Source organism: Mobula hypostoma, chromosome 12 (assembly GCF_963921235.1).
Source record: "Mobula hypostoma chromosome 12, sMobHyp1.1, whole genome shotgun sequence".
In the NCBI taxonomy this organism is placed as follows: Eukaryota; Metazoa; Chordata; class Chondrichthyes; order Myliobatiformes; family Myliobatidae; genus Mobula; species Mobula hypostoma.
The window spans coordinates 34,960,629-34,976,901 of record NC_086108.1 but is presented as its reverse complement, the minus strand read 5'-3'; the positions used below and the strand labels follow the sequence as shown (position 1 = coordinate 34,976,901).

Sequence of the window (16,273 nt, the reverse complement as noted above, 5' to 3'; positions counted from 1 at the left end):
CCTTATATGTATCAGAAAAATGTAGCTCCTTACCCTGAACTGTGATAATATCGACAGTCAAAATAAAATCTTTGTCATATAATTTTTCATTACTAGCCCCCCATATTGAAGATTTGGTTATGCTTCCAACCCCGGTGTTGAGACTGCTAAATGTTATTGATGACAACCACCTTCAAAGTGAAGAAGAATATGAAGGTCAGTTCGTGCTTTCTTTTTGACTTATGGAAGTAGTTTCTAAATAATTCAATAATATTAGAAAGAAATGAAGGTTAGTTATTTGTAAGATACACTCAGTGGGCACTTTTATTAGGTACCCCCTGTAACTAATAAAGTGCCTACTGAGTATATGTTTGTTTGTCTTCTGCTGCCATAGCCACTCACTTCAAGGTTCAGCGTGTTGAATGTTCAGAGATGTTCTTCTATACTCCACTGTTATAATGCATGGTTATTTGAGTTATGGTCACATTCCTGTCATCTTGAACCAGTCTCTAAACTCTGGACACTGTTGTGTGTGAAAATCCCAGGAGATCAGCAGTTTCTGAGATACTCAAACCATCCCATCTGGCACTAACAATCATTTCACAGTCAAAGTCACTTAGATCACTTTTCTTCCCAATTCTGATACTTGGTCTGAACAATAACTGAACCTCTAGACCTTGTCTGCATGTTTTGATGCATTGAGTTGTACTACATGGTTGGCTGATTAGATATTTACATTAACAAGTAGAAGTACAGGTGTACTTAATAAAATGGCCACTGAGTGTATTACTGCATTTGAATTTTGTTTAAAATCTAGTATTTCTTTTCCAAACAGATGTCGTAGAAGATGTGAGGGAAGAATGTCAGAAGTTTGGACCAGTTATGAGTCTGCTTGTCCCAAAGGAGAACCCTGGTAAAGGCCAGGTAAATAAACATTTACCTTAAAATGTTGCATATTGCTTCTATTTTTATAATAACAAATATAGTATATTTCTGGGAGTAAAGGTGATCTCTTGAGTAAGGCAGCAGGGCAGTTTGGAATAGAACCTTACATGAGCAATGCTACTTAGGCAATTTATTTGTAAAACCCCAAAAGCAACTTGCAATAATAGCCTTTGGGCTCTTGTTTTTATTTGAAAATATACTTTATTTATAAAAAAAATCAAAAATATTCAATGTAGCACATTTAAATCACAATATCATAGAAAGTTATATTATTACTATTAACAAAACCTTTGAATGTCATTGGTTGTTATTCACTCACTAGCATAAGACAAGTTGGTTGTGAGCTCCTAATACAGATTTCAACTGTATCCAAAGGCATGACAGTCCTGAACTTCTCCAAAGAAACTTTTTGGTGTCTGGACCCAGTTTTAGTACATCTAACTTGTTAGAAATAAAGGAAGCAATGTGGAGGAGGGGTGGAGGAGTCAACTCTTTCACCTGTGATTTAAAATTGCTATCCATTAAGTTTAAAAGTCCTTCACCTTTCATTCAAGTAGTTTATTAGAGGTCAATTCCATCTGCATGAGAAAAATTATTTTAACAGTCAATTGTTTAAAATCTATCCTTGGGTCACCTACCCTTTTGTCACTGGAAACATTTTCCTTTTCCTCAATAACAAAAAAACTCTTGTGACTTTGAACATATCTAGCCTCCTTATTTCCAGGCAGAGAACAATTCTGCCTTTCTGCATAACTGTTAGCGCTCCAATGATTTAAGTCATATTTAGCACAAAGCAAAGGGGGTTGTAGTTGTTGGATGCCAGTCGTTCAGTCTTGTACATGAGAACCCTTGGGGCAGTATACTAGGCAAAATCTTCAGCTGTTTCATTATTGCCATCCATTGTAGGGTCATCTGCAGTCTCTAAGACTTGGGTGAATTCTTAGCAGGTGGAGCCTTCTTGCATTTCCATAATAAAGATCCAAACACTCTTTGCATTCATCCCCACCATGAAACATTTCCACTTGTAACTCTTATGAAAATGGAGCAGCTTATGACTCTTTGCAGTAAACACCATTAGACATTGGGCCAGAATTAGGCCATTTGGTCTTCTGAGCCTGCTCCGCCATTCAATCATGGCTCATCCTGCCTGTGAGAATATTGGTCCCCCTGGGGTTCAGGTGCAACCCGTCACTTTTGAACAGGCCATTCCTCCCCCAGAAGAGATCCCAATGATCCAAGAACCTGAAGCGCTGCCCCCTGAACCGGCTTATCAGTTATGCATTAATTTGCCAAATTATCGTGTTTCTACCCTCACTGGCACGTGGCACAGGCAGCAATCCAGAAATTACTACCCAGGAGGTCCTTCTCCTCAGCTTTCTACCTAGCTCTCTAAATTCTCTTTTCAGGACCTCTTTGCTTTTCGTTCCTATGCCATTGGTACCAATATGTACTAAGACATCTGCTTGCTCTCCCTCCATCTCTAAAATGTTGTGCATGTGATCCTATAGCCTGTAGAACATTCAGTGATGAGTTGATAACTGGCAAATAACATTTGAGTGACCAGTAACCCTATCTCTAGTTAAGAAACTACCAGAGATTGATATTCCATTGAATTGCCATCCCGAGTCATTACTAACACTTTGCTAAAACTCAAATGAATCAGCCACATAAATACTATGATTACATGAGCAGGTCAGAAATACCCTAAATGTTCATTCCCTCCATGATCATTACACCAGGATTCTGGTATATGCATTCTTCAAAATCCATTGCAGTTACTAACCCAGGTTACTTCAACAGCAGTAATGAAACCCTAGACCTCTACTATTTAGGGTAAGAATTGCAGGTGTTTGGGAATGTTACTTCCTACATGTTCTGCTACAAGTCCCACAGCAGTCTGATTTGGAACTGAATCTGCCTTCTTTCATTGGCTCTGATCTCCAGGTCTTTCTTACTAATGTTTTCTCTAATATGCATCTATTAATTGGAGTAAGAGGAAATATGAGGCTATCAGGCAGGAACTTGGAAGCATAAATTGGGAACAGATGTTATCAGGGAAATGTACAGAAGAAATGTGGTAAATGTTCAGGAGATATTTGTGTGGAATCCTGCATAGGTTTGTTCCAATGAGCCTCTGGCAGTGATCTTTGCATCAGCAATGGGGATGGGAAAGGTTCCGGAGGATTGGAGGGTTGCGGCTGTTGTTCCATTATTCAAGAAAGAGAGTAGAGATAACCTAGGAAATAATAGACCAGTGAGTCTTACTTCAACGGTTGGTAAGTTGATGGAGAAGATCCTGAGAGGAAGGATTTATGAACATTTGGAGAGGCATAATTTGATTAGGAATAGTCAGCATGGCTTTGTGAAAGGCAGGTCGTGCCTTACGAGCCTGATTGAATTTTTTGAGGATGTGACTAAACACATTGTTGAAGGTAGAGCAGTAGGTGTAGTGTATATGGATTTCGGCAAGGCATTTGACAAGGTACCCCACGCAAAGATTATTGAGAAAGTAAGGAGGCATGGGATCTAAGAGGATATTGCTTTGTGGAACCAGAACTGGCTTGCCCACAGAAGGCAAAGAGTGGTTGTAGATGGATCATATTCTGCATGGAGGTCGGTGACCACTGGTGTGCCTCAGGGATCTGTTCTGGGACCCCTGCTCTTCGTGATTTTTATAAATGACCTGGATGAAGAAGTGGAGGGATGGGTTAGTAAATTTGCTGAAGACACAAAGGTTGGGGGTGTTGTGGATAGTGTGGAGGGCTGTCGGAGGTTGCAGCAGGACATTGGTAGGATGCAAAACTGGGCTGAGAAGTGGCAGATGGAGTTCAATCCAGATAAGTGTGAGGTGGTTCATTTTGGTAGGTCAAATATGATGGCAGAATATAGTATTATTGGTAAGACTCTTGGCAGTGTGGAGGATCAGAGGGATCTTGGGGTCCGAGTCCATAGGACACTCAAAACTGCTGCACAGGTTGACTCTGTGGTTAAGCTAGCATACGGTGTATTGGCCTTCATCAAATTTAGGAGCCGAGAAGTAATTTTGTAACTATATAGGACCCTGGTCAGGCCCCGCTTGGAGTACTGTGCTCAGTTCTGGTCACCTCACTGCAGGAAAGACGTGGAAACCACAGAAAGGGTGCAGAGGAGATTTACAAGGATGTTGCCAGGATTGAGGAGCACGCCTTATGAGAATAGGTTGAGTGAACTTGGCCTTTTTTCTTTGGAGCGACGGAGGATGAGAGGTGACCTGATAGAGGTGTAAAAGATGATGAGAGGCATTGATCGTGTGGATAGTCAGAGGCTTTTTCCAGGGCTGAAATGGCTAGCACGAGAGGGCACAGTTTTAAGGTGCTTGGAAGTAGGTACGGAGGAGATGGCAAGGGTAAGTTTTTTACTCAGAGTGGTGAGTGCGTGGAATGGGCTGCCGGTGACAGTGGTGGAGGCGGATATGATAGGATCTTTTAAAAGACTCCTGGACAGGTACACAGAGCTCAGAAATATAGAGGGCTGTGGGTAACCGTAGGTAATTTCTAAGGTAAGGACATGTTCGGCACAGCTTTGTGGGCTGAAGGGCCTGTATTGTGCTGTAGGTTTTCTATGTTTCTATTAATAAACTTGCATTCCTCCTCAACAACCTTCCCAATTTGTTCTGCCACTTTCAAATATCTATATTCCCATGTTTCACTTCCTGTATTTACTTTAACTCTCTTTGAAAAAGCTGGTTGCCAAATTTATTTAGCTCCATTCTTGATGCAAGAAATTAAAGTAAAAAGCCAAAAGACTGAATCTTATGTATAGTTGCAACAAAAAGTTTGTGAATCCTTTGCAGCTACCTGGTCTTCTGGATTGATTACTCATAAAATGTGGTCTGATCATCATTTAAGTCACCATAATAGACAAACACAATCTGCCTAAACTATTAACACACAAACAATTGTACTTTTCATGTCTGTATTTAACACATTTTTTAATCATTCACAGTCCAGGCTGGAATAAGTATGTGAACCCTTGTACTTAGTACTAGTAGAACCTGCTTCGTCGCTATTCCTCCATACAAAACTGTTTCAGTTCATCAATATTTCTGTGATACCTTGCATGAACATCCCTCTTCAGGTCATGCAACAGCATCTCAATTGGGTTAAGGTCTGGACTTTGACGTGGCCATTCCATAGCAGAAATTTTCTTCTTTTTAAACCATTCTGTTGTTGATTTAATCTTGTGTTTCAGATCATTGTCTTGTTGCATCATCCAATTTCTATTAAGTCTCAGGTGATGGACCACTACCCTGACATTCTCCTGTATAATGTCTTGATACAATTTTGAATTCATTATTCCCTCAACAATTGCAAGATGTTCAAGCCCTGAGGCAGCAGAGCAGTCCCAAACCATGATACTCCTTCCACTATGCTTCACAGTTGGGTCAAAGTTTTATTGTTGATGTGCACTGCCCTTTTTCTTCCAAACATAGCACTGTGCAATTCTGCCACAAAGTTCAATTTTTGTCTGGTCTGTCCATAGAACATTGTCCCATAAACTTTGTGGAACATTCAGGTGATCTTTTGCTAACTTGAGGCGTGCAGCAATGTTTTTTTTTGGAGAGCAGTGGTTTTCTACATGGTGTCCTTCCATGAACATTATTCTTGATCAATGTGTTTCTTACAGTGGACACATGAACAGAGACTTTAGCAAGTTCTAGAGATTTCTGCAGATCTTTTGCTGTTACCCTTGGGTTCTTTTTCACCTTCTTCAGCATTGCACATTCTGCTCTTGGTGGATCTTTGCAGGACACCCAATCTTAGGGACAGTGGCAACAGTACTAAATTTCCTCCAATTTCTCTTATTGTGGACTGATAAATACTTAGGTCTTTAGAGATGTTTTTGTAGCCTTTTCCTGATTTGTGCATCTCTACAATTCTTCGAAGGGCCTCTGGAAGTTGTGCTGATCAAGGCAAATTGCACAAAAACAGATCTTTCTTGAGAAGAGGGTCTCTGTCAGCAACCTGACTTTATATGTCTTTTTTATAGGGCAAGGCACCTCAACAAACCACATCTCCAATGTCATCTCATTGATTGGAACACCTTACTCCAGCTAGCTTTTGTAGAGGTTCACATAATTCTTGGAATCTAGACTGTGATTGATTAAATAATGTATTCAGTATTGACAAGAAGTACAATTGTTTATGTGTTATTAGTTTAGGCAGATTGTGTTTGTCTATTGTTGTGACTTAGATGAAGATCAGACCACATTTTATGAGTGATTAATGCAGAAAACCTGGTAAAGGGTTCAGAAACTTTTTCTTGCAACTGTATTTATAATGTGAGTGTCAATTATTTTGAGGACTTTGAAAGGTAGAAAATGAAAATGGGATAAACCGTTCTTATACTTTTCTGATAGTTTGGTAGAGATTTATTAGTGAGGTACTCCTGAAGGTCAGGTGCCAGCACGCCTGAGTTCCCAGTGAGTGCAGCTCCAATGTCCTCTGCAGTGACATAGTGTGCAGTTGCTCAACATTATTTCAACAGAATTTACATACTGTATGTGACTCAGCTCCTCTCAGTGTGGTATCTTTCTTTTTTTTGCATCATGTTTTAAATTAATTTATATCACTCAAATGTGTTTTAGATAGTTTTATTATTTAATAATTGTGGCAAATGAAGTACAATGTTGGAAAGTGTATGGTTATGCACTTTGGCAGAAAAAATAAACGGGCAGACTATTATTTAAATGGGGAAAGAATTCAAAGTTCTGAGATGCAACGGGACTTGGGAGTCCTCGTACAGGATTCCCTTAAAGTTAACCTCCAGGCTGAGTCAGTAGTGAAGAAGGCGAATGCAATGTTGGCATTCATTTCTAGAGGAATAGAGTATAGGAGCAGGGATGTGATGTTGAGGCTCTATAAGGCGCTGGTGAGACCTCACTTGGAGTACTGTGGGCAGTTTTGGTCTCCTTATTTAAGAAAGGATGTGCTGACGTTGGAGAGGGTACAGAGAAGATTCACTAGAATGATTCCGGGAATGAAAGGGTTAACATATGAGGAACGTTTGTCTGCTCTTGGACTGTATTCCTTGGAGTTTAGAAGAATGAGGGGAGACCTCAGAAACATTTCGAATGTTAAAAGGCATGGACAGAGTGGATGTGGCAAAGTTGTTTCCCATGATGGGGGAGTCTAGTACGAGAGGGCATGTCTTCAGGATTGAAGGGCGCCCTTTCAGAACAGAAATGCGAAGAAATTTTTTTAGTCAGAGGGTGGTGAATCTATTTAATTTGTTGCCACGGGCAGCAGTGGAGGCCAAGTCATTGGGTGAATTTAAGGCAGAGATTGATAGGTATCTGCGTAGCCAGGGCATCAAAGGTTATGGTGAGAAGGCGGGGCAGTGGGACTAAGTAGGGTAAAATGGATCAGCTCATGATAAAATGGCGGAGCAGACTCGATGGGCCGAATGGCCTACTTCTGCTGCTTTGTCTTATGGTCTTACTTTAATTATTTTTGTCATTAGCTGTTTTTAAGTACCTCAGCCAACTGACAAAAGGACATCTGGGTGGTCTAGCTGCTTGAAGCTTAGTCACTGCTCACAGATCACTTCTGTACAGGGCACATCCATGACAGTGCGACCTGGAGCTTGATATAACCCATGTGGCTATAAACGATTATTGTAGCAGCAGGGGTAGGGTATGGATGAATGCAAAGATCTTTCCTCAGGAAATGGAAAAAGTTTCCACTTGCTGTGAACTTACCCAAGTCTAGCAGACTTAGAGGCACATGAGACTGCAGAATCTGGGACTTGGAGTGAAAAGCAAGCTGCTGGTCAGGCAGCATTTGTGGAGGCAAAGGGATAGTTGATGTTTTGGATCAAAGCCATGCATCAGAACTGAGATCGTAAAGGGATATAGCCACAAAGAAAGAGGCGAGGAAGAGAATTGAGACAAGATGCCCTCACCTCTTTATGCTACTTGTCTGCTCCAATAGCTTATAGTTCACTCTCGCAGCTTATTTTGTCTTCCTGTTAATTGGAGGATAGAACATGAAGAACAGTGCAGCTCTGGAACAGGCCCCACCCACATCTAGTAATGTTGTACCAAACTGAAGTATAATCAAATGCTCAACTAAACTAAGCCTTTCTGCCTACACATTCAGCATATCCTTCCATTTTGTGTACATTCATGTACCTTATCTAAGCACTTCGTAAACACCTTGATTGCTTTTGCCTCCACCACCACTCCATGAAGTGCATTCCAGGCATCCATCACTCTCTATGTGTAAAAAAAAACTTACTCCTTCTCACCTTAAGTGCATGGATTTGATATAACTTGGGAATGAGGAAATATCTTGGGACTTAATTCTTTTGCTGCCTCCGCTGTCTAGCTATTTTGAGAAATTTTGATTCAAGTTGGGTATTTTGTCCAATCTGCACCAAGTGGAGACAATTCATTCAACAGGAGGATATTCAGACTTCCGCATCACTGGTTCTGGATTGGACTCAGCCTAGAAAAGTACCACATTTTATGATAGTTAAGTTATACTTTGGCTATCAACTCTGACTAAATTGGCATGAACTCACAACATTCTGATTTAAGTGTCAAGCCCCTCTCTGGAGAATAGAGCACAAGATTAAACCTCAGTGCAGAACAGAGTTAGTACAAAACTGCCAAAGGTGCTACCCTTTTGATGACGGTCCAATTCCGATGTAATTTCCTCAGCAACAATTGACAATGTAGCTATTGCAAGATGACCAAATGGTTTACAGAAACAAAAGGTGTGCAACACTAATTCTTTCTTTTTAAAACTAGGTTTTTGTTGAATTCAGAAGCGCTGGTGACTGCAAAATAGCTCAGCAGATGCTGACTGGAAGAATGTTCGATGGCAAGTTTGTTGTGGCTACGTTCTACCCTCTGTGTGCCTATAAGAGGGGATATCTGTATCATACAGTAGTTACTGATACTTAAGTTTCAACTGGGCATGCAACCTTTTACAATCACCCAGGTCCCTTTTGAAAAATTCCTCAGTACAACAGTATAAAGGTTAAATGTTTTGCTCTGATTCATTTTATGTGTAAGATAGCATTGATTTAAGCAGCTGGTTTAGAAAAAGGTTTACAAACTTAGGTATTAATGCACTTAAAACTGCCAGCAAGTTATTAACAAAATCTATTTTATTACTAGAAATTATAGCCACTGCATTTGGTTTATAAAATGCTAATTTAACAGTTTTGCTGGCAGAGGTAACAAGAATGCATTTGATAATGGGGAGCATGCTGATGAAGCCTATTATAGATTACTATATCTTAATCTGAATAAATCAAAGAACACTTTTTTGTAAATGATGGAATAAAAAGTAAAATAGATTGAATCTATGTTAGTGATGCCATAAGGATCCTGTTGCAAGCATTTAACTATAGCTACTATGGGTACATCAGATGGAGAATATTTGTGATATCTTGAAGGATTTTAGTGAGTGTATTTGCATAAATAGACATACATTAAACAATGGATTTTTATTGTGGGCAAGTGGTACACATATTTGAGCACAACTCCTAGAATTCCTTAATAGTGCTTTTTTTGGCCTTAGTATACAGCTGCTTGAATGGTGTGTATACATGTGTGGTGTGTTGCAGATTTATTTATATTAGGGGAGAAACACAAGAAAGCTCCTTGTATCCTTTCTCAGCTTTAGAGATTGCATTAAGGTTATTTTTTTATATTGTTTTCCTTGCATGGGGGTGGCTTGGCTATTGTGTAGCCTGGATTTGAACTTTTTGACCACAGTGGCACACAAAGACATAATGAATGACAAGTGTTCTAATACTTGAGCAAATCTGATCAGAAATAATAAGCATGCAGATAATTAATTCCATGTAATTTGGTATAAAGGCTGAGGAAAATATCAGACTGCTGGCTACACTTAGTTTTTCAGCAAATTGACAACCCACACAATAAAATAGTAATTCTAAAATAGTGAAACTGTGCAATCATTGTTAGACTAAATGACTAAGTAGACTGGCAGTAATTGTTCAAATCACTTTGGGAGTCTAAACATTTTAAAAGATACTGCTAAAATTAAATGATTTTAATAAGTACTTTTAGATGAATTTCATAACAGTGGTTCAAGTGAGTTTGCACATATGTTATAATCCGGTGAGTGCAATTTAAATGTTGACTTTCCAGTAAAATTTAATATATACTCCAAACAAAAACCAAAAGTAATCTTACCCTAACCAAAAGATTCAATTAATCTGGATTGCATCACTGTTGCGTAGTTTTCCATGTACCTAGCATTTTACTGTGGCAATATTAAATACATATTTTAGGAAAAATATTTCCATGTAGTCCTTTACAGGGACCCCCATCAGTTGATTTGGAAAACATCTCACCTAAATGTAGATTACATTTGGAATTGACAGTATTCACAGCGCTAGTATCAGGTCCTTAGCAGTTAAAATATTATTGTGGTTATGTGTTCTAGTTCATTGCACTTATTCCTACAATATTAGAATTGTAAAGGTGCAGGATATTTCATGAAGTTGATCAATTCTAGCTAATAACCAAAGACAGCTTGCTGAAATGGAGAAAATGCAGAACAAGAATATTGAACCAGTTTATGAAGACACATGAACTATTCAGTCTCAAAAAGAACTCTGTTGGATTGTTGCAGTATGGTTATGCACGGTTGAGGTTGTTTCTTTCAGGCATTTGCTCAGGTGCGTTTAAGGCTGAGGTTCCCAACCGTTTTTATTCCATGGACCAATCCTATTAAGCAGGGGCTCCGTGGACCTCAGGTTGGGAACCTATAATATAAGGCAATTATAAAAGTGTTTTAAAAATTGATATGTCTTTCTGTCACTTAGCTGTACTCTGCAATCTTAAGCCACAAAACAAATGAACTCTAGCAATTTATCTGTGGACTTAAACTCAAGAAATTTAGAATCAAAACAGTGAACTTAAATTTAGCAATTTGTGAAAAGGTATTTCTAACATTTAGTTCAGATGTTTTATAGCAAAGTAAACCATTTTAAAATGTTTACTTATCAAATTATGCCAAAGTAAAAAAAAACAACACAAATACTCCCAACAATTAGGAATGCCTCACAACTGCATCCTTCTGCTATCAGATTCCTATGTGGCTGCAAATTCTGTCCCTACGTATCACACTTACCCATAATTTTCTATACACAAGAATACGCTAAACCATTACTCAGCTCTTGTGTTTATTCACAAAAGTGAGCTTGTGTCTTCCAACTCATTTTAATTAAATAATGCACTTCAAGACTATTTCTTGCTTTACTGTTACTGATATTTATTTAGAACATTTATTATCTACACTCAGAAACCAGCCATTGGTATAGACAAAGTGCATATCTCCTAAGTTAGTGTTTTATTTGATTAGTATTAATAGATTTCTGATTTAAATATTCTGTGATTATCAAAGTATTAAAATATTTGTAGGGAAATGAGAATTCATCTAGGGATATTTGTATCCTCATGGATTGTGTTATACAGTACATTTTGATCTTGTTATTTGCTTATGTTAATATTATATTACCAGTGGCTGAGACAGTTCCAATTTAAAACAAGTGAATCTGAATAATTCTGTTGAACTAGATATTAACATTCCAATTCAATTCCGATGCAGTGCTGGTTCTTGGATTACATTTTTCTTAAGGTGGTTTCCTAAATTTTGGATGTATATTTTGCGGATTTGGTCAAGTAAATGCATAGGTACTTGAAATCGGTTCTCACACACAGATGAGTAAAACAGTTCAGCAGTTGAATATGAAATGTACTTACCAGGTGCACGCTTAAGTTTCAATGTACCTGGACTCTCCCTGGCTTATGATATTAGTTCATACTCTCTGATTTGGTCATTTGTGCTAGTTCAAATCTTGATATGATTTCTGCCATAAGATTTTTTGAAGCCATTAAATCTAGCTACACACTGCCGAAAAAGAACAGATTTTCAGTATGTTTGGAAGCAATTAATCAAATTAGTAAGTACTAATATTTAAACATGTAATTCTACAGTTCTCATTAGCACAATGCTGAAGTTAGAAACAATGAAACCGCAATGGCATGTTTCAGTGTGCTCCAATCTATTCTAAACAATTGTAAAGTTTTAGACTATACATAGAAGATTTTTTCATAGAAAATCCAAGGGGTTATGAGATTTCAAAAACATACATCTTTGCAATGTGAAAAACTTGTTTTGAAATTTGAAAAAAATCACAACTCCTTTTGAAGGGCCTTGTAAGTCCTGAAGTAAGTTCTCCAGGACACAAGAACTTTAACAGAGTAGGTTTAATTTGTTGCTGAATAAGGCTGAAAGAGCTGCAGTAGATATAATTAACTGGATTTAGCACTGCTCGTTTTGGAGCTCTGGCCATATTAATTTGTCTTATAAATTTCTGTCCAGATGGAGCAAAATAATACATATTTTTAAATGGCCAAAGATTTTTTCAGTGTGTTTATGCAAACCTATGATGTTGATTCATGGGATTTAAATGATAACACAAGAAACCTGCTGGTTTTTTTCACTACTGGATGCTTTAAGAGTTCAGTTAATTCTGGTTACATTCTTGGATCAGTCCTGAGTCATGTTTGCAAATTAAAAACCATACATAGCATGGGCTTGAATGCAATGTGACTTACCATTTACTGAATTGTGAGTCAGGGTTCTTTATCTGGCAACTCACCCACAAGACAGTAAAATATTCCATTTAAGTATGCAACAATCCCAGTTACTTTTGCACCAAAATCTTGGGAGGTAAACATGGTGTATTCTGGATTCTGTTTTTAGGAACTGCAGCATCTAAGTGAGATTAAACGAGAGATAGAAAGGCAAAGCTTCTCTTCATTATCGGCATACTAATGTTACATCACAATTTGTTTCACGAAATAATATACAGCCAGATTTGTATATGAAATTCTCAAGTAAGGTAACTTGTTGAAAGTTAACATTGTTCGGATTAATTTTTAAGAATGCATGTATTAGACCTGTATGATTTGTCTAGCAGCAGTTTGTTTATTTACTGAAAGTAGTGAATAATCTGACACTGCACAGATCATACACACTTTTCCCTTGATCTCTGTGTCCCCCGTGCTAAAGATTTGAATCAAAAGAAATAAACATGCCACCTTATAGCAGTTGTTTGGGGTGGGTTGAATATTTGTGTTTCCCTAGATGCCTTGTAGCAGTGCACCCAGTTTTTTTTACTGAAATAGAAGAGAAAATGGGAAGGGAAGAGATAAAACTTTCCACTTTTGAACAGTGTGCATAGGGCCACTTCAAAAAGCATAAGCCTTTATAAAAATTTTATTTATATACCCTTTCTTTTACATACCTGAAGACTGATGTGATTACCAGAACATTGTGCAGTTGATTTTGGATATGTTTTATCTCTTTGAGTTTGTTGCCATCTTCAATAAATTTTATGGTTTTGATGATTAAACGTAGCCATGCATTGAGATTCTATAGTTGATAATTGCTCAACTGGAATGATTCCAGTAGTTATTTTTAAAATATATTACAGAATCATCCCCAAAGCATTTCTCAGGGTCAGTCATCTGCAACATATCCACTCCTAAGAGGAGTACAATCATGCTCAAAAATCTTGTGATTAAATGAAGGCTATTCCAAAAGAGTGCTTCAGATCATTCACCTCAATCTGACATGCTGTTCCTCCAGTTATAGATAACATTTTAATTTAGATTTTTAACAAAACTTACAAAAATACAATAGGTTCACAGTTTACATTTCAGATCACAATATTCAGAATGCAGTCTGAATGGCTTATGCAAGTTGTAACCTCTTGCATTTTTATTGCGTTTTTTGTGTGCCATTTCTAATTTTCCATGGGTTCTCCTTTGCATTTGTTTGATTCTTGCTATGACAAGGGTGATATAAGTTTCATTTGTAAAACAGGAAAATTTGGATTTTTGCAAGGAATTACTAAGTTTTATATGCTGGTAAATGTTAATTCTGGGTGTAGCTGCTTTTAACTGAGAGATTGTTTATCATTTGAAATTTATTTCTGTAAAATTAATGTGCTGCCACGAAGAAGTATGATATACAATGTTGTTATATTTCTGAATTATTATCCTCTAAATCCCCAAAAATGTTAAAGTGAAAATTAACTGTCCTTAAAAGTTGTACAATCAATCGTAATCCTTGGCAGTTTCTGTAGAAGCCGCAACATTATATGAAGGCTGATTGCATCTCAGATTCCAGACAGTTTGCTGTTTGGATAACTCATTAGTCTTCAAAAACATAACACCCCAGGCAGTTTTAAGACATAATGTACCAGCCATAATGTGGCCCTGTACTTGGGCATTTGGATGTCTTTCAATGCACTTCTGATTTGAGATCACTCCATCACCCATTATTTCTCTGCTGCTGTGTTAGGTTTTTAAAGATGAACAAAATTCTTAGTGCATAGATAAGCCAGTTTTTTTTCTGGCAAACTTTTAATGAGCAAATATAATTTTTCCCTAATCCAGGTTGCTATATTGGATGTCTAATATTAAACACTGAAACTTTATAAACACAAATGATTGAATACAGTGCTTTTAAAAAATGAGTCAGGTATCTATATTGTCAGTTTGTATCTGTTGTGAAAAACACTGAAGCACTGTGTGTTCAACTGCAATTGAAAATCCATTCATTACCGCCAGATGTTCAAGAAATTGATCTTTCTCAATATTTAATATATCTTGGCTATGTACTATTACAAGAATTGTATGTGCTTTGTTTTTTTTAAAGTGGGCCTATAAATGTAATTATGCACTGAAGCATCATCTAACTGAATTAATGTAAGTGGAGGTGCATTAGTTTGTTTTCATTATAAAATACTGCTGTTCGTGATACTTCTTTTGCTAATATATTGATATGCTACTGTGAACATGCATAAAATGCATAAACCAACTGTGTATAATAATATTGTGATTGAGCTGCAGTTTGTATACATTAATTGCTGCAACATTGAAATGTATTTTTCAGCTTTCATTTTATGCATTTCATAATGATTGATAATTAAAAATGTCTGCACTAAAATGCTAAGTACCATATAGATGCCTATTTCTAACACTTGTGCCAAGCAATGAAACCGAAACCTATTGCAGTTATTTCTTTGGAGGGAGAGAGAGAGGATTAAAGACAGAGAGCAGAAAAACACACTAGTAAATGAAGAAGTCATGTAAAAGACAATGCACAGGAATTGCAAATCAAAACAATTGGAAAGATTAATTTCCCAAGCAGTTTGAATGAATGTTCATTGGGTGTGCTGGTTGTGCAAGTTTATTCTGCAGATAATCGTCTTTCATAGACAACATTTTTTTTTCAAAGAAAATGTCAACTCTGTTTTAAGCTAATTTCTGCCTTAGCAAAAAGGCCAATGTTTGAGTTAATTCTGTGTTTCCAGGACTGAAGTCATTTGACACAAATGGATCAGTGTTGATTTATCATTTTTCACATTTGGAGGCAGTTTTTTTATATACAGTATATTGCAATATTGGGATTGTTCTTCCACTTGCAAATTTTTGGCTTGTGTTGTATTCATGGTTATATTGTCAAATTTTATTCCACTGAATATTTTAAAACACTGAAACTGCACTTAATAGTACATGAACTCTTTTGGAGCAGGCTAATAATCTGGGTGCAACTCCAGTTTAGTACCAACTGAAGTTTATTAAGCAAGGGAGAATTCAGGCCAGCCTGATAGATTAAGAGCTGTTGTATACTTACATATATTTGCAGAGTACTATTGGTCATGGGAAAAATGAAATAACTATTGATATTGTAGCTACAAAATTTTAGAAGATGGAAAAAAATGAGTGATTATAATTCTGATTTATCTTCAGACCATTAATTCTAAACAATGGGTTGTTTCACATCTGCATTACTTTAACCACAATGATTAATGTGAAATTTCTGTCTGAGTTGCAGACAGAAATTTGCACAACCGTATTGCAGAAAAAGAGGAAACAAAATTTATCACTGTATTTCCAGTACAGTTTTTATTGTATGATAAAATTGTTGAATTTTCCACCAAACTTGTAGCATTACTAGATGGTTCCTGCATCCAAATATGCAATTAGTATATCAATTCCTATCCTCTTCCAGAAAAGCAGTTTTACAGTGCTGCATCCACGTACCTTATGCAAGGGTTTGGTTATGTACACTGGTGTTGTTACATTGATTATTCTGCTGCTTTGTGTACTTAACTATCTTAAAAGACATGCTACTATGTCTTGTAACATATATCTTTTGTTGGTGAAATAATGCCTTATGCTTTAGTCACAATAAAGAGCTACCTAAACAAACTTTTCAGTCTTGTCATGAAAGTGAATTTACCATTG

At 37.2% G+C, this 16,273-nt stretch overlaps 1 protein-coding gene across 1 annotated transcript in view; it reads left to right on the top strand.

Annotated features, from left to right (window-relative positions):
• Positions 1–15,803, top strand: part of uhmk1 (U2AF homology motif (UHM) kinase 1) — a 34,005-nt gene extending 18,202 nt beyond the window's left edge. Inside the window, exons 7-9 of the mRNA XM_063063837.1 lie at positions 97–195; positions 815–903; positions 8,717–15,803. Of these exons, the coding sequence (XP_062919907.1) occupies positions 97–195; positions 815–903; positions 8,717–8,872 (344 nt within the window). The 3' untranslated portion in view covers positions 8,873–15,803. The remainder of the gene's footprint in view (positions 1–96; positions 196–814; positions 904–8,716) is intronic.
• Positions 15,804–16,273: the final 470 nt, after the last annotated feature.